Source organism: Pelecanus crispus, chromosome 1, assembly GCF_030463565.1.
Source record: "Pelecanus crispus isolate bPelCri1 chromosome 1, bPelCri1.pri, whole genome shotgun sequence".
Classification (NCBI taxonomy): domain Eukaryota; kingdom Metazoa; phylum Chordata; class Aves; order Pelecaniformes; family Pelecanidae; genus Pelecanus; species Pelecanus crispus.
In genome coordinates, this window is record NC_134643.1 from 52,208,103 (window position 1) to 52,228,150 (window position 20,048).

Genomic DNA, 20,048 nt, shown 5'->3' on the forward strand with positions numbered 1-20,048 from the left:
GGATTATCTCTTTAAACATATAACCATGCAACAGGCAAAGGAATTTTTCTTGCGTAAAAATGATTAATACGTGGTATTTCTTTCTTGCACGCGTACCCTTCTGAACCCATTTAACAAAATGCTAGACAGTGCTTTCTCAAGTGGCCAAACCAGAAGGTGGCTGTGCAAACTGAATAGAAAAAACGGTGATTATAAAAAAGATTGCAAGAAAACAGCATGAAGAGTCACAGCTTTCTGAGGATCCGTACCAGGCCTCTTGTTTTTTCGTAATGGGATGTACCTTGTGGCCTACAGAAATGAGGGGAATAAAAAAGTCATAGGGCTGATTAGCAACATGGGTGGTAGAATTTAGGAAAAGACTTCAGAAAGGAAGGGACTCTGAATAGAAGCATGCTCATTGGCTAAAGAAATGGAAAGTACAGACTATAAAAAGACATTAGATGCCTTTTCGAAAATGAAGATAGGAACAAATAATATGAAAACAGTGGAAAAAACCGAGGATCTCAGGACCCATCAAAAGGGCATAAAAATAAACCATGGGAAACCCTTTCTTGTGACGTAAAGGCCAGGAAAGAGCTACTTCTTTTTTCCTTTTAATCTTTTTAACGTCGTGGAAGGGGCTTTCCTGTGAAGATAAACTTTATGAGCTGCATTGGTGGAAGCAATCTCCTCAGTTTATGAGTTGGCTGTAAAAGGAGGCTAAGCGCAGGTACTTGGAAGGTGGGGGTGAAGGCCTGTTGCAATGCAAGCATACAGTGCCAAAATGGGTTGAGAGAGGTGAGAAGAAAGCTCTCCCGGAACTGAACAGCAGCAGGAGCACATGCAACAATTAAGACAGAGAAGTTTTATACATAACACAATACCTCTCTCCTTCTTCAGGGGATACCAGGAATACAGGGGTAAAGGCAAAAAGGGGAAAAAACCCCAGCATTAAGGAAAAGAAGAATGTATATAATAATTCCTCCTGACACAGCCAGGGATAAACTGGTTGGTAAGTCTGGGCTTTATAAAGGCATATCCCTCTCAGCGGGGCTTTGGCTTTCTGCTCCACCTTCCTCCGAAGATGAGGCAGGGCTGGGTTAGGCTAACATGGGTGTGCCTGATCTGATCCATTTCCAGTGCCTCCGAGCCAGCACAATCCTTCCTGATTTCTCTGTTCAAAGAAGTAGCACATATAAAGAACTCTTTAATGATTTTTAAAGTGTTTTAATTAAATTTTCTAGATGCTGAGTCATAGCATTATTTATGCAGTTAATTCTGTCCTTCCTTCAGTCCCTGAAGCCACAAAAAATAACTGTATTCACTGTTAATCCAATCGTGGTAAAATGTCAAAGTTCTTCCCCTGCCTCCCCTCCCCCACTCCCTTTCCTCAGGATAAGGTTTTCTGACTTTCTACACCAACTATTGCACTTGATTATAAACAAATACACACATCGAGTAATCCCCTTTCCCCTCCCGCCCCCATAAAACCAGCATAACAAATACTGCAACCAAAAAGAAAATCTGTCCTGACAATTATTTTCAAAGCAAGCAACACTGAATATCAAATAAGTGGAGACAGTCTTTTCTTTCATTTAATGGAGAGTGGAGAAGAATTCTGGTTATGGTGGTTTGGTTGGTTGGGGGGGGTGTTTGTTGTGGGGTTTTTTTGTTTGGGGGTTTTTTGGGGTTTTTTTGTTTTTAATTAAAAAATCTTGGTTTACATCATGGCTGAAAGCCAAGCAGATTTCAGGGAAATTTTATTTGCAGTTCTTATATCAAGCAAAATAAATTCCAGTAAGAAAACAAAACCAACCCTGTCTCCTAGTAGTGGTACTGTATGCTAATACATTCTTTTCAGGAATGGTTGTCAAGAGAGTCTGCACAGTGTTTGTATATGTACAAAAGTCTAACTCCCTGCTCTCCTAAGGACCTGTTCCCTCGTTCTTCTTCCACATCCCTTAATCTGACACCAGAAAGAGAAATCCACTGTACCCAGAGTCCCATCACCTATCTGCTTTGCATTCAGTTAGAGCACCCCAACAATTCAGTGCTAACAAAGGCTAACTTAAATGTTGCCTTTCTGCACACTCCTTTCCCCTTGCAGGTTGCAGGGCTTGAAGCGAGTGAGTGCTTTGGTCTGCATGACAACCTACCCACCAGTTACTTGCTTGGTAACTTACTCCTTTCAAAGTGGCCTGGAGATCCTGTCATTCAATTCAGTTCATCTTTGGAAGCCTTGTGCCGTGTTTATGCGTTTGCCGAGTGTGACAAGGAACAGTGCCAGGATAGAACATCCGCTAACTGTGGTCAGTAGTCATCACTGGTCTAATTTACAAACAATAAACTCTCTGTGCAAAAGGGTCACTAGCAGAAGCATCAAATTTTGCTGGTCCTGAAAACTAGAAACCCCATACACAAATACCCATTAATTTAGAATCAAGAACTAATAATACACATGACTGTATAATTTGGCTTATCATTCTAATTGGATTCAGAGAGAAAATTAACTTATGAGTCTAACAGGGCTGATACACATTATGGTGCACTCCCTCCTGATCACACTCTTTGCGCTCCAGTCTAGTAAAAAGCACACCTGACATTTGCAGTTGCTTAGATCCCTCCAGAGCATCATACCATCTTTTGTGGGTGCGGGTTTGTAAAGTGGAAAACCTGTTGCGGATGATAGCAGAAGATTGACATAAGCGAGCAGTTCATCACAGATATAGCCAATTAGACACAATCTGATTGAACAGGCAACTGACTGCCAACAAGTATGCATTTATGTATTTACACCTTAAAGTCCAAGAGTCTTTGTAGCCTTCTCTATCCGGTCTGTACATTAAACTGACAGAAAATAATTTGTATACATACAGCACTTAAAAAACAGGGAGGGGAAGGAGGGAAAAAAAAAAAGAAAAAAAAAATCACCCAGACCAGCAGCTTCATCTTGGTATAATCATCCTTTCTATGGCACAAATGATATGATCCCAGTTTTTACAAAATATTGCCAGCAATGTCACTGCAAAAAAAGTGCAAATGATATGAAAACGGCTCTTCATCATAGGAGCAATGAACTTTGCGATAGTAGAAACGCACACTAAGATGACAGTCATGAAGGCCAGGATAACATTTATACATTTCCCCAGGAGCACTTTGGCATTAACCGTTTCGGACTGCTGTGCTTGCTGTTCTTGCTGATGGAGCTCCAGCTTCGAAACCCGGGTCTGGCATGATTCCAAGGCTTCCTGCAGACAGAAAACAAGAATTAGGGCAGCTGTGTTTCCATACACCACTTTTTCCGGTTTAGCTGCAGAGCCATCCATCAGCTAGATTAGAAGTGTAATTTATTATAGACTCCTAAAACTTGAATGAACCACCAACTCTTTTAAAAATAAATGCACATATATGTCTGCATGTGTGTATCACCACCTGCTCAGGCATAAGCAAGTCTGACAACACTGTCCAAAATGTAGTTTTTACATTTTTCATGCTTGAGAAAAAGTATCATAGCTCTAATGTTCATGACAGATAATGTTTCCTGCATATACTGATGAGATGAAGTACTGGGAAAGCTGTTGCCATGGCAACTTCCACTGCCTTAAAACAGCATCAAAGTTAAGTTTCTTTGTATATGCTATTGAAAACATTAGGGTAGTACAGGCTTGCTGTGATACTAATTAAATCTACATTGCAACATGTACCATTTGGTTTACACCACCTCCCTGGTCTACGTTACTTTTTCTCTCAAAGCCACCCATCGCACAGCGCCGAGATTGAGGCCTCAGTAAGAGATTGCCTTCTCTCTGTCGGTGTGAAGGCTCATTAATCCATATGCCAAGCGGGCAGCGTGCAGTGGAGACAGTGGAGAAGTCTGTAGTGATGCTTTTATGGGATTCTCTCTCTCACATGATATACTCCACATTTTGTCCTAAAGAAAGCAGACCTCACTCTTCTGCTTGAGGGTGGACTGAAAATGGTCTTGGAGTAAAATGGTTCCTAAGTCACTAACTCCACACTTAAGCCCTCTCAAAGCGAAACATGGAAACATTTCTGACTGCTTGACTTACTTGCCAAAATGCCACTTTTTTCTGGAGTTAGGACTTGGGCACCACTATAACACAGGGCAAGGCTAGAATTTAATGAGATCAATCAACTTGACATAACCTTTTACCACTGTGTAAAAGGGAAAAATTATGCTCCAGCATCCCTACTTCCTTCCCCACTCTAACTCCAGACATTTTCCTTGCACTGGCAGGGGTGTTCAGCTGATCACACAGTAAGCTGATTCAACCCAATCCTCCATGTAAAAACAAACAAAACCACTGCACACAGAGTTATTAGCTTTCTTTGGCTGGGTCAGTTCTCCCTTGTTTCTGCAAGTTGAACTGGCTTACTGCGTGACCAGCCAGGCACCAAAGTCAGCACAAAGCATGTGGCACAGCATGTTATAAAAAGCCTGCTTCCTTTCACTGTTCTAGGAATTAGTAATAATAGAGAAGACAGTTCTTAATGGGTGGCACAAAGTCCCTTAGGGTTCATGCATGCTCTCCACTACACCCTAAAGCACTTTCCTGGTTGTTTGTCCACTCTGACCTTAAGTTATTCTCAAATCACCTCGTGCTGCTTTAGAGAAAGTCCAGCTGCAAAAGTCTGATACCTGCAGTTCTGCATTGAGAGGCTGAGCAAGTGTTTTAAAAACAATCTGCCCATCCCTTAGGGACAGAGTGCTCTAAAGTTAGGTTGTTACTTAAAATATCCACAACTTAAATGCTTTTACTGTTTTAGCTTATTTGCCAAACCCCCAAGGAGAGGTTTAAACAGGCCCAACTGTACAGAGACAAAGAAACAAGGCGGTATCAATGTAGCACTTCAATCAGTTTTAGAAGTCTCTGACACCCCTCCAGGGTTCTGCTAATGAGTTAGCAGACATTTCACAGCCCTTCTGCTGGAGAACTCCTGTCTCATTCAGTTTTTACATCCTCAAGATGCCTTCACAGAAAGGACCTGCACGAAAGACCTCTCTTCTTTAAACCTACAAAGGAACCTATGATATGCTTAGATTTAGTACCATCCTTTTCCCACTCTGTTCCCAGGGGGTTCCTGATTCTCACACCAATCAGGAAACAGGGTGATCGTCCTGCTGTCTGTGCTCTCTACGTTCAGAAATGTGAGCACAGAGGTGTACAGCACAGGAGTTTTTGGGTTTGGGTTTTTTTTTTCCCCCATCTGAGCCAATACAAAGATAATCTATAAGCATTCCTCAGTTGTTAGTGAATTTAAACTCAAGGTAAGGAAAAACAACGTTTTCACAATTTTTCAGCACTTGCTCAGACTTTGTGTAGAAATATTATGCATTATATAAATGCTTATATTGTATATAAATATTCAAGTATGTAATTACATGCTGTCAGGACAAACTTGTAGAAATTATTACTGGCTTTTTATTGAAGCCAGACATGACTACAACTGATCACTGAGGTGAACACACCCCACAGCTTTGATTATAAGGGCCGTTGTGACCATGGGTTAAAACTCTTGAATTGTAACTGGCAAATCTACAAGTCCATTTATCAGTTAGCTCTCTTTTTACCTTAAAATCAACTTATAATAAACCTTGCCAGTGATATGGCTACGTATTATTGAAAGTCTGAGCAAGAGGTTTGTGTTGGGACATTGTCAAAAGTGGCATTTTACACAATACAAGCAGACTCAATTCCCTCCTCCTCTGCTGCAAGAATTAAAACAGGCCATTCTTCATCCACAAGTCTGCCTAGGCTATATAATCAATTTCAGCAGATAAAATCCTGAATCCATTCAAACAAATGGAGACTGTCACCAATTTAAAAGTGCTGAGTTTTCATCTTAAAACAGACAAAACATGGGCTTAAATCTTTCCCCACATTCCTTATATACAGAGATGTAGAAAGATGCAAGTGTTTTACAGTACAAGATTTCTACAAAATATTAGAAGATTATGATAAGGAAAAAAGAAAAGTACCTGAACATCTCGTGATCGCTCATATGCCTGATACGCCACTTTCTCCTCTATGCTGGCTAGCTCTTGTTTCAAGTTTGCTGTCTCATGTTGATGAAGATCAGTGAGGTCATTTAACTGGTCTTCCAATCTTTCATATCTTATCAGGAAAAAAGGTCTAAATTTAGTGCATTCTATTCAAGTAATGCTAAATCATGAAAACAGTTACACATTTTAAAAGTTAACTTCCCAGTGTACTATGGATTCATCTGACTGGCATTACAGAGCACATAGGGAAATCAGTAAAAACTTTGGAAACTCTCCATAAGCATTTATTCAGCAAACTGAAAGCCTTTTTTGAGTGTTCCTTGCTGGCAGTGGGTGTTAAAAAGCAAATATTTGTACATCATTGGCAAATTATATGAACTATAAACAGTGGCTAAGGGTATCCAGCTCACATTTTTCCCATTTCTCACCTTTCATTTAAACAAGAAGATACGGTTTCATAAGTAAGCTTGAACCAGTTAACAGCTCGCCAGTAGTGAAAGGAAAAATATGTTCCCCGAATCCCCTGTCAAACACAACTGCAAGGTCCTACCATTCATGTACAGCCTGTTCTGGCATGTCTCTGCACGGTAAACCATTTCAACTAAACCACCAGAAAGCTAAAATTTTTTTGGTGCGTTTATAACTTGGTTTAACACACAAACAGGCAAACACTGCGGTCAGCACAAAAAATATGGAGGCAAAATTGTCTAGCTGTAGAAATGGTGGCAGGAGGCTTGAGATCTTAATGGCAGTGAGCTGTCAGAAAAGGCCACTCTGCCTTCTCCTGAAACCAAGTCCTGGCTGCAGTAGGCCATTTGCACTGTTCTTCCCATGTTACCACCCGATAGCCAGCCTTCCCTTGTATTTCAAGAAGCGTAAACAAGGGAAACATTAAATATTGCAATTCATACTGAGTTTTTCCATTAGCGTAGTAAAGACTTCAAAATCAACACTTGCTTTAACAAGTGATATGACAAATGGGGTATAGGTACAGCAGGTGCAAGCCCTCTGTAGAGCATATCTCACTTCCCACAGTGGATGATAAAGGAATTAATTGCCAGGTAACAAATGCAAGAGGAAGTTGTGCTACAGCACTTAAAATTACATTTCTCTGCCATGTGTTACACCAGGGTACAAAGTGACATTGCATCCACAAGATAGCAATGTGTCTGAGGAGTATTTGAATGAGGTACTCGGGACTAAAGGGTATATTTATCAGCTATAAGCTAGCTCTGCTACACTGTAGACTGATTAGCGTATTTAGGTCGCAATAGATCAGAATTCTTCCACCAGTTACAAAACAATTGGCATCTCCTATATGCAATGTTCACATAACACAATATACCAGTAAGATGTCAGACGAAGGAATTTTCTGACAAGCCTTAGACAAAAGGCAAAGAACTACCACATCAGTTGATAGGAAATATTAACGTTCTACGTGTATTTTCAGTTATTGGAAGGACTGCAACGTTTTGGTACCAGATACTGATTGGAATTATTTTTAACTCTTGCTTCTGAAATATCATACACACAAGCACACATCCACATTTACACTTTTCAAATAGCTTCTATAGCCATTCAAAACTCATTTCAAGAGAACAGTTAAAAAAAAATACCTATATCTTTCCTCTTGTAACATCTGAGAAATAAAGCCATAGTCTCTTTTAAATTGTGCTTTTAAATTCTCAATTTCATCAGCTAATTGGGACTGTGTCTCCTTGATTTCCCTTAGTTCCTCCAAAATCATGGAAAGCTTTCCTTGGCTGTCCAGGGTATTTGCCACAGCAGGACCAAAGGAAGCATTCCCATTACTATCTGCTGAGCCAGAGGTCCCGCTTGAGCATTCATCATCACTAACATATTTTGGTTTGGCAACAATGGTGGCACTGCCCCCATACGTTCTAGAACTCGTTTCCGGCCGAAATTCATCCAAGGTATTTTTGAGATGAGCAATATTGTCTGCACTACCAAATTTGTTTCGGATCAGGTTTGCAAACTCTCTAGACTTGCTGAAAACAAAGACAGGTGGTGTCAAGGATACACCTGGCACACCCGACTTGCTGCTCTCTGTTCCATGCCCAGAGGTACGAGCCTTTCCATGCTGAGTATCTTTCAAGTTGTCTTTGGAAGTATCCTTAGTACTTTTGGAAGATCCATTTTGTTCAATATCCTTGAGCTTTTTGTGATACTGTTCCAATTTCTTCTGCAGCTGGGCAATGGAGTGGGCAGATTTCTGGTTCTTTTTCTCAAAGACTTGTTTAATGCGCCCAGCCTGTTGCTTGTCCGCACTGTTTACCAGTTTCAAATACTCAGCCACATTTCCATCTCGAGCCGTTTGTTCAATTTTGATTTGTTCTGTAACCTTGAGGATTTTCTGTTTCAAGCTATCTGCACTGAGCTTGACTTTGTGAAACTCTAGGACCCCATCTGGTACATCAAAGTTCAGGTTGGTGTCAGAGCCTCCACGGCGAATGTTAAGCGGTAAACTCAGGGTATTCATGTCATGTCTTTCCACCTGTGGAGAGAGAAAAAGAGATAAATGGAATTTGAATTTTACTTTTTAAAATCCAACTTTCAGTTTCCTTTTCCACATGTAATTATGACAAGTACACAATAAAAAGTAGCTTATAGTAGCAAAATAGAAATTTCCTCATATAAAGTCAAAGCCATGGGGGGAGGCATGAGACAAGAATGACCTAACCAGAATAGCTTCATCCCTGTTAGCATCTCGTGCTAACCTCTGTGACAAAGAGGGTACACTTCATTAAAGCTGCCACAACATCCTATCTAGAGAGACTGCTTAACAAACGCTCTAGCTGTAATGGGTTTTCAGAGCTTTAAGACCAGAGGGAACTAACACAATTGCTCAGGCAAGACCATTGCAGACACAAGGCAGAAGTTGTATTAAAGTATCTTTTAAAGATGCATTTATGAAATGCTTTAACTACTCTTTGCTTCAAAATGCCTGACATCCTATGTCAGAAAGATTTGCAACTACAGTGTTTATTATTGTCTATAATACTGAAAATCTTGCAGCAAGACCTACGTACACATCCACGTCCAGTGATCACCATTCAATCTTTTCCTTGATTAAAAACATCATTAAGCATTGCTGTAAGGCTTGTTTTCTCACCCTTGCACAGTTTGGGTGGCTCTCCTGGAAATTCTCTCCAGCACTCTTGTACTCTCCTTAAAATACAGGCTCAGGAACCAGACAAGGTGTCGTACTGTTAATGACATGCATCATGCACAGATTGATCAGAACTATTCTCACCCTGTGTCTATCATGACGGGTTACAAACACAGAGGGGGTAATACAGCCATAAAGTTGGATCTGTACCTGACCATTTCAGAGACAAGATCATCTCTACTCCTACTTTATAGCCTTATCCTTATATTACTGAGGATTATAGTCTTTTTTTTTTTTTTCTTTTTCTTTTGCTACCGCACTGCTGGTACAAACCAGGTAACATAAAAGTTCACATTCACCAACCTCTAAGAAAAATAGACACTTGAAAAATGCAAACAGAAGAGCTCAGGAGCTGCAAATTTCTTCTGGAGAGTATTGGTTAATGGTGACCTTTAAGACCTGGACTCTATTCCAAGGATTAAAACAGTGCTGTGGCCCAATACCTCTGCACTTTACCAGTTTGTTAAAAATAATTGATATTGAGCCATATGCTTAATTATTAAAAAGAGGTGCAAGTAATTTTTATAAATATGTAAAAATTGTATATGATTTAATATCATCAGTCATATGTGCTTCACAGAAAATCCACTTTATTGATGAGATCTCCTTTTAGCATTTGCACATGACACACATGGATGGCATTCTATATTGAGGGTGATGCCTAATTTAAAGAGTGACAAAAATCACAAGTGTCAAAACTAACTTCCATTTTTATTGATTTTTTTTTTTAAATTGAACAAGTCTTAGAAATACAGCTAACAGGAAAAAAATAGCTTTTACAGATCACTTTTTAAAGTGATAACACTCATAATACTGTTGTGGTAGCTAAAACATGCATTTAATATAAGCAAAAATAGTTTGACATAGGATACTTGCATCTTTCAAAAGGCTCATACAGCAAAGGAAAGCAACCAAGGCAAACAGCTGAAAACCTTAGATATTGGATCTGTACCCCATATTGCAAGTATTTCTTTAAATGGATTTACTGAGTCTGGACAAATTCAGTAAAAAGAAAAAGCTCAGTATAAAACAATAGCTTCCTGAAACAACCTAAGACATTTTTTAAGAAGCTTTAGCACACAATTATACTCTAATAAATCACTGAATTGTATATACATACAAGACAGATCCATCACTGATGTCACTCAGGACAAGCTGTACATACTTCCAAGAATGGGTGGGTCTATCTCTAACCTTTACACAGTATTAAGTGTTTACTTCCTTTGTACAAAATAGTCTAAAAATATATTGTAATAATTGGATACAAGCCCAAACCAGATCCCTTTGCCCTTGTGTCCTCTCCCTCACTGGAGTCTCTAGTGGTCAACCAAAGTCTATCATCACTATGCAACCCCTGCCTTCCTGCAACTTCAAGGTCACAACATCAACAGAGATAAAAAGAAAAATAATGTCAAAGGAATACATCTACTGAAAATTGCATTGCTTTTGGAATCGAGGAAATCAATCAGCATGTGGCAAATCTACTTCTCAAGTGAGTAAAACTAATCGTAGGGTCAGTTTAAATTCAGTGAAGTTTAGAAAAGAATTGTGTCTAAATTCCCAAAACACTACTGGGAGCAGGTTTTTAGCTTACTGGATTGAGAGCTCACCAAGGGCACAGAAGAGTCATATCTAAGACATTCCTCTATCCGATTGTATTTGGCCAAAATGACAGTTGTCCTCTTGCCATCATGACGCAAGGTTGGGTCAAGCAACAGAAGGTCTTGGAATCTTCTCTTGATGTCATACACCTTTTTGTTGGTGGGGTGGGTTTTCTTGGGTTTTGTGGTTTGGGGGTTTTTTTTTGGTTGGTTGGCTGTCTTTGTGTGGGTTTGCAGGGGTTTGGCATTTGGGTTTGTTCTTTTGGGGTCTTTTTGTTTTGTTTTAAATCAGAAGCAAGCAGACACTGGAGGACCCAGGTATCTCTAGACAAGTGGCCTATCACCTGTCTTCTATCTTGATGAGGTAGAACAGTTGGCAAAGATCCATTTGGGATTGCGTTATAGTTCAACACTAATGTTACCCCAAGACACAGAGGTCCAACTTCAAATCCTATCTCAAATCCTATCCCAAAGCTTTCTCACTGCAGCAGTCTCATCTTGAGATGAGAAGAATTACACTCTGTGTACCTTCCTGAGGCACTGTAAATGTAGCTTGCACTTCCTGCTGTCTTGAATGCCCAGTTCTTCATACTGAGCAGAAGACTGTCAGTAGGAGTCTGGGATGCTACCTCATCCCCACAGGGACTGGCGTACTCTCCTGTGATGTGGGCTGAAATCCTCCCACACGCAGGAGGCTGAACGCACATCCCCCTCAAACTACACGACTGCTCTTCCAGCTATGCTACGGGAAGAGATGATGAATGCCATCCATGCCATTGTTCTTTCTGTGACTCTAGGGTCACCGGCACCTGACAAGGGCATAAAGCTGTTAATAATAAAGAAGTTGTTGAGAGATTGATTTGTTTAAGATTTTCATTGTGGCTGCCAAAAGAAAACAAAACAAAACAAAAAATATATACACACTGTAGTGGCCCCAATAGCCAAAACAACCTATCTGGGACCAGACATATTTTTGAAAGTGAGAAGCGCTTAAAAGAATGGAATCATCATCCATCTCTCCTATCACAACAACAATTAACAGGGAGCTGGGGATTAGCAACAGATGAGAGGAAGCAGTCCCAAGACAAGTGGTAACACAAGGAAAGCAATGCACCAGCCCAGAGTCTGAGGAAATACCAGACACATGTCCAGGAGCTGGCTTCTAGGAAAAACAGGGGAAAACCAGTTTGCACATGGTTACTGGGATAGCCATAGCTGCTGTTAGCTTGAAAGAAGAAATGTGGGGCTTGGAGAGACCACTGCATTTTATGGAGCAGTTCACATATGTACTTTGCTACAACCCACCTGAGAACTAATTCTAATGTTTGTGCTGCTCAAAGACTAGCTTTTAAGAACAGTGATTTAGGAGTGCAGCAATTCAGGCTCCTCTACCTGTATCAGAGTCAGACACCACAGATGACTAGGTAGGTACCTCTCAGAGGCAAAGCAACTTCGCTCTGCCCCAACCTCCATTTTTCCATGGAGCCAAGCAGATCTCTGGCTGCATGGCCAGGCTGTTCATGCAGTCCATTCCAAGCCAAAGTCCAGAGCTTCAAAGGGGATAGCAGAATAACTGCTTGGTGCAATGAATGCAGGCACACTGCTAGGAACCCTTCATTACACATGAACTGGCAGGCATACTTTCTGCCTTAAATGGTAAGTGGAGGGTTGTGTAAAAGGTAACCTGTCATTCATAAAGAAGCATTCAGAGCACAATAGCGCATCAAAAACCCAATCACAGAAGCAAGGATAGGGATTTTACTGGCATCATAATGATCCACACATTTTCTCACCTACTGCCTGCAAAAGCAACCCAAAGCTCAGATTTGCAGGCCATGCTAACAATGAGCTCAGAGCACAAAAGGACCCATGTGCCCAAATGCCACAGGTAAGACTGTTGGAAGGGGGTTCCATATGGATAGGAACTGCTGAATGGGCAAGAACATCATGCTTAACAGCCTATGTAGATTGGCCATTATATCCTCTGGTTGCAAAATGCAAAGCAGACGTAGAAGGTTATTTCTTCCCCAAAGATCCTGGGTGGGATTCATCTGGGAGAAAGAAATCCATAGTGAATAGAGCATGAAGAGCATGCAGCCCACCCTCAAGCACACATCTCATGGCTGCTCAGATGAATCACTTCCTCTGTTCCACTGACACGTGAGAGCTCAGCCACCTATGTTTAGCTGTCAAACTGAATTCTGCTGTTTATTTCACGGATTTCTTTTATACTCTTTTAAGAAGTGGCTGAAAGAAGCACAGAGAAAAAGCATTTTTAAGTCAGAGTCACTGACTGCATATACGTATCAGGCTCCAGAAAGCACACATCTTTGGGTTGCCTCACTAACAGAAGCAAACCACGAAGACACCTACTCAAATAGGCTCAATTTAAAGGTGGCTGGGTTTTTTCTTTTTCTTTTCCCAAACAGCCTCATTACCATAACCAGTCATAGTTGTGCAAACTAAACAAAAGCTTAGGATGACAATTTAAGTCTATCTTGCAAGACTTTTGGAGGGGTATCTTATTAGTGCTTAAAAAAAGAATCCCATAAGAAACATACAAGACAGGATTGTGGCAGCTCTAAAGCTTTTAGGGTTTAGCAATAGCAACAAAAATAATCAGGAGTAATTATCTTTTTGTCAAGAAGTATACATATACCAGAAGCACAGGGGTTCCAATGGGTAAAAGAGCATGCAGAGGAGGTTTTGTTACTTTTTCAGCATATTCCAAAGCAGAAATGTGTTTGGGGAAAGAGTTTTACCACCTCTTTCAAATTCACTGCTCCTTCTAAAACCCACAGGAGAAGAGTCCTTCATGGAAGTCTTAAACTGGTGCTTAATCATCATAAAAGGTTTTAAGTTATGTAAAATCAGCCCCCAAAATTGCTGTACAGCATGTTACAGCAAAACACCTTCTGCTCATGTTTTTTTAAAGAGCTACTTAACAGTACTATCTGAAAGTACCTACATTCAGAACATCATACTAATAATCATGCAGAGGGTTGAGAATATAGGTAATAAGTGATTTGTCTGAGACGACCTAGCAAATGCTGATGGAGTCAAACAACACAGAAGGTTGTTCTTTTACCATCAACAGTTTCTCTACCACCTACCAAAAAGACAAACATTAAAGCTGTAAGGCATCTCACTAACACACGAGGGGTTTATTCCAGGTGAAAGTCAAAGATAATCCCAGATACCCTTTGGCAGGTATCTGCGCTTCAATATTCAAAGGCTGGGGAGCTTCAAGGCCATTTCATGAGTGAGACATCATACAGAGGCAGACTAGCCTCCAGAGCTTTGGATACTTCTGAAAGTTTTCCCCATTAAGCCAACATGGTCTGGTAATTATAAAAATTCAGTTGTTATACTAAGCAACGTAGGCAAGACCTCAGATACAGAACCCATTCCTTCTCAGGGTCAGTTTGATCATCTATTTTTTCCCTCCATTTACTTCTTTTTATTAGCACCACAGAGTTGAGACTGTAAGCACAGGCGCCTCAAGAAAGCTGTAAATGTGCTTGTAATTTAGTTTAAGAAAAAAAAAAAAGTTTAAAATGTTTTAAAACAAAAAAGCTCTGTAGAAAGCAATGCCAAAGAAAGCATATACACATAAGTTCTGGTGTTACTAGAAAGAAAGCTTTTACTCTCTTGGTCCAATTTGGTCAATGCCAAATAGCTACGTATAACCTGCAACCCAAACAGCCAAGTTCACACCAACGTTGTTTTGCCTCAAATCCTGTGGACATGCCCAGTTCAAACTAGGAGTATCCCAGAAATAACCTTTTATCTAATTTCTAATTAAAGGACTGAACTAAAGCCAAATTAGCTAGGTCAGTGCTTGTGTGTAAATAAGTCTTTAGATATGGTACCATTTCAGATTAAAACAACAATGGGAGAAGAGAACAATGGGGGGAAGAGGCAGTTTTCTGCTTCATTGCTAACACCAGCTCCTTCAAAACCCAACAACATCCACTAAAAAGTCTCCTGTGTCACAACTTGCACTCAGTCCTGTTCCAGGTTTTTCCACAGCATAAAACTGACACAAGCAAACCAGTGCCAATACAAATACCTTCTGTGCCTAGACACTGCAAACCTCAACAGGCCTTTATAAAAGTAAGCAAGCTACTTTCCATTTACTGTCCAGCATTCATGTTAAAAAAAAAAAAAAAAAAAAGGCAGCTAGGGAAAACAATACAGCAATGAACTAATACTCAGATTTACTATGCTTAAGGTTCTTAAGCAGGCAAGAGGTAGGCTCCACACCCCACAGTTAACTATTTTGCTTCAGATCAGTCCCACTCTTTAGATAGGCACCGTTAATTGAGGAGGAATCACCAAAATACTCTCTCCTAACTTCTTAAATCAAAACAAATGTCACTTTTATGGGTATGTTCCTTCTCTCTCAGGTTTCCATAGCAATATAAAGAAATACTTGGGAGCCCCAGAGCCCCAGGTGCTACACAGGTGCTTCCATCAAGAAGTGCTTATCAGAAGCCTGCACTCCCACTGAAGGAGAGTGCCTTTCACCTGACAAACCCCTCAAAATACAGCCACTATGAATCAGTCTGGGGGTGGCATATTTTTGAAAAGTGATGCAAGACACTCTATCTCTTCTTCTAGACAAATTGTTCAACTCACTTCTAGTGTTTCTAATAAGTGCTTTCCCTCCCCCCTCCCCCCTCCCCCCAGCTTTTATGGATTTTCTTCCCCTCCCATTCAATAATAAGCTTTCTTCTTCTAAAGATGTTCAAAATAGGTGGCAAGAATTACATTTTCCAGAATACTGTGAAATAGCCTGTGAAAAGCCAGCTGCTATACATTTTCAATTATTAAATGCTTTTCTATGAATGAGAATTTGATAAAAAGCCAGCCACATCCCTGGCATGAATAACCACTTCTCATAGTTACAGCATATGCTTCTGATTTCCCACCACCTGTGATTTAGAGCATGCTTTCCTTTGTATCACTCCATTGGCTAACTTCACATCACAAATTATCTATTCTGTGTTGACAAGATACAACAGGTCACCGCCTCCCTCCACCCAGTTCTTTCTGTTTGACAGTCAACTCTTAATTTCGTTGCTATTCAGTTTGTCTAAGCATGTCCTGAAATCCCAGCTCCTGGAACTGTACAATCATACAAGAGACTTCCAGGGACTATTACTAAGTTTCTTGTCCTCAGTTACATAGAAATAACTCCCACAACTAACTTAATAGTCAACAACCAACCAAGTCCTCCTTCCCCCAAATACAGATGATGCTAAGGAAATTTTAAATATGCGATGTACAGATCTACAAACATCCAACCTGCAACCCAACACTGATTTTAGAAAGTCTAGTTCATGACTTCTTATTGCTTTGAGCTGGCAACACTTATGTAAAACCTGGTTTGTAACAGGAACATTAAGACTTCACAGTAGCAGGGAATTTTTGAAGTACTATCATTCAGAGATAAAACACTCTAAATTCAGATAGACTGGCCATCATGTGCAAAAGACTTGGGTCTTTTGTTTGTTTTAACTATTGCAAAACTTCCAATTATAAACAAGAGAACAACAGCTCCATCACGCAGAACATCTTTTCATTTGGGTTAATGCTGTGACAGCACATACTGAGCATGTAAACAATCACTTCTTGTCTTGTATGAGAACCGAGTCACTTGTTCAAAGGAGCCTGCTTGCTTCTTCCTTTTTCCCTGCCTCTTCTCTCCACACTGGGCTGATAAAGTAAAATTGCAAACGTACATTTCTGTTACATCAGCAGTGCTGCCTATACACAGGACTTTTAGTTCATTTTTTGATACGAAGGCCTAATCAAAAGATAAGGTCTGCTTCACTACATTACGTGACTAACAACACAGGCTGCCTAATAAGCAGCGTAGATGTCATTTTGCACTATGATGGGAACTACTGGAAGGCTTACAGCTGTGGCTTTGAGCCCTCTTTAAGAATTCACACTTACCTGATATTCCTCCCATCTCTCTGACTTTTAGATATTAGGGGCTCTAAGCTTTGCTTGTCCATTAAGTTCAATACCTGGTAGCCCTCCTTCCAGGTAGCAGCAGCAAACAAACCAACCTAGCTGAACTTGGAAGTGTGCTGAACACCACGAGGTCTCTCCTTCCCCTCTCCTCCTCCCTACCCCTGCCCTTACACTTCAGGCTGCTCTCCAGGAAAAGATCTCCATTTTAAAGAGCCTTCTATTTACCTCTCCATAATAACTAGTACATCTCTTAACAAGGCAACTTTATTCTTTAAAGCTTAATTACTTATATACAGAAGCAAATTTTCACTATTTGCCACATTACATGTATATTGAGTACATTTTTTTGTTCCACACCTGATACCCAAGGCTTGTACTTGTACCCAATACCACAAATAAGGCCAAAGGCAGAGAACTGCAGGGAGACTGGGCCACCAAAATTCAAAAACTTTGGCCATCCTTCATGATCTACATATACTGAAAGAAAGGAAAAAAAGAAAAAAAATAAAGGATACAAGCCTGGAAAAGAAAAAGAGAGATGAAAGGTTTTATTTGAAAGCCTACTTTATTAAAAAAAGTTTAAAATTATTTTTATTAACAAAACTGTATCTCATTATGCAAGATATGGACTACTGAAACTGGAACCACACAGATGCATTACTAAACAGGTCATTTGTTATTCAAAAAACCACTGCTGCAATAATGGTATTTTAAGCTACTATACAGAACTGATTAACACTGCTCTGAAAAAACCCTAGAGAAAACATCTTAATTGCAGTGCAGTAAGTGCCAAAATTCTCTGCAGATTCAACGGATTTAACCCTCTACCTCCGGAAGACCACAACAATGGAACGTTAAAGCATTTTCTTATTTACATTTCTTTTTAAAAAAGAAAAAAATATTTTCCTTTATTTTTACTGAAGGGACAATACACAGCATTAGGCAACAGAATCACAGTTTCCTACTCGGGCAGTAATCTTTGCCATATCTTCATCCTGGAAGAAAATGAAACATTGTCCACCAGGTTAATATAAATAACATATTTTGGAAAAAGTAAAAATATAACGTAATAAGGTTTTCTGCTGCTGCAACTATGCTACTAAACTGGGTCACAGGTGATGATTTCCATTTATGAACAGAATAATCAAGAGCAACTATAACAGTCCTTATTCTAGAGGAAATAACTTCAAATACTGTTTGTATGCTTACATACTTATATATCTCTTCTTATTTATATAAATGCACACATATAAAAATATGCATTTATAAATAATTTTTTAAATCTACATAAAATTATTATTAGTACAAGCAAGTACTAGTCCACAGAAAATCGGAGATATATAAAATTAAACCATGCTTGAGCTGATGTGCACCTTCTGGAGAATCTGGCATGGCATTGTAAGGTTACACCTTAAGAATCAACTCAAATAATTACAACTAAATATGAGTTCACAAAAAGATAACTTTTCCAGAAAAAAAAAAAAAAAGAAAGAAAGAAACAAATAGCACACATTTTGAAGATGAGTGTGCTTCAAGCAGATCTCCCTGGATCCTTTTTGAAGGGGCTCCATGTGCACATAATAGCTACACATCAGAGTGAATGACTACCTCAGCTAGTGTTTGTGTGCTCTCCAGAAACATGTTTCATGTGGGTTTGCATCCCCCTGTGCAGAAGAGTGCACTGAATTTGACCCACTTTGTGACTGCTCTGATTCCTAGATGCGTGGAGGCAGCAGCTTCTACCTTCCTGCTTTTGTAGATTTGAATCTTTTCTCCCAGTGAAAAATATTCAGGACATTTTACTTGAACTAACAGCTCTAAAGTGATGAAAATTACATTATTCAGCCAATAGACTATTCTTTTTTTTGAGGCAACTAGGATGGACACCATCCTGCTCACTTACAGGCTGCTGAAAGATAAATACAATCACAGAAACATTCCAATTTCATACTTGGGTCACAGTTAGCAATGTGTCAGTCAACATATTTGCTGCACCAATTGCCTATTTGTTAGTTGCAAAGGAAGAAAACCCTTTTAGAAGCCTACAACACATTTTAAATAAACTCTTAACCTAAAGTGTCTTGAAGGAATTGCTCTATATTAAAACACTGTCTATAGCATGTGATTTTGAACAGTTTCCCACACCACCTTTTAAAATGTTTGAGTTTGTACTAGCATGAATCATTTCCTGTAACAGGTTGAAGTTCTTTTTAAAAAAACAAACAAAACCAAACAACAACAACTTTTCTACCAGTCTTTTCTCTCTGAACCAAATTCAGCTAAGACTGTTACAAAATAAAATAACCTACTATTTGTACTTAGTGATGGGTCATCTCCATACTCAATTTTTTTCCTTTTTCCTTCAAATTTTTGTGTACACCATACACTTCAAATACTAATGCACATTACAGAAGATACCTCAACCAGTAAAAGAAACCGTATTGTAGAGACATTCCACAAGTCAGTAAGATAACATCAATTAATTAAAAACCCAAAATGCAGAAGGCTTGTCTAACTGAAAAGAAAATCAAAGATTCACCCAATTAGAGAGGAATAAAACCCTACAGTAAAACTTTTATCGAGTCTAAAAAATATTCCTGTCCTGAGAACACACTTCCCCAGTTAGTGAGATTTATTAAACTGAATTACTTTGAGATAGCAATTCAAACAGTAGACAATTCTGGAAGATAAACTAGGTTAAATTACAGTTATAACACCATATTACTTGCCACAAAAGTGTTAAATCACAATTTTTTTAAGTTTCAGAGGTAAAGAAAGAAACTATTTTTTAAACAATTGCCTTTAACGGGGATTCATAAAATTTTGAGAGTATGGCACAAAGCCTCTGATGTCATTTTGAACAAGCTTGAGTAGTGACCATTATGTATTGCCAGTGTAGTACTGGCAAATCAAAGCAGACTTTTCCTCTCAGAGATGTTCGCAAACTGAAAACACATCTCTGTTTGGCCAGAACTAAAATGTCAAGGGTGGAAACTTCTGTGGATACCAAAGGCTCATTACAAAGCTCAGTGCCTTCTACTCCAGCTATAGGGCACATTTGGTGAGCACCTCTTTATGCAGCATAAATACACGGGAGAATGTATATTATGCACAAAATTTAGGCACAAATGCAGTGCTTAAACTAAATAAAAAACCAAGCCAAACCCAAACAGAAACCCCTCTCTTCTCTCTCTGCCATCCAACACAAAAACAATTCCCAAATGCAGGACTGAGATGAGAATCACAGACAAGAGACAGTAGTGACTTT

General features: G+C 39.5%; 1 protein-coding gene across 1 annotated transcript in view; it reads right to left on the reverse strand.

The window, feature by feature from the left end:
* Positions 1 to 2,924: 2,924 nt before the first annotated feature.
* TMCC3 (transmembrane and coiled-coil domain family 3) overlaps positions 2,925 to 20,048 on the reverse strand; it is a 47,846-nt gene continuing 30,722 nt past the window's right edge. Inside the window, exons 2-4 of the mRNA XM_075719615.1 lie at positions 7,621 to 8,519; positions 5,981 to 6,116; positions 2,925 to 3,227 (exon numbers count right to left, since the gene is read on the reverse strand). Coding sequence (XP_075575730.1) covers positions 2,925 to 3,227; positions 5,981 to 6,116; positions 7,621 to 8,519 — 1,338 coding nt within the window. The remainder of the gene's footprint in view (positions 3,228 to 5,980; positions 6,117 to 7,620; positions 8,520 to 20,048) is intronic.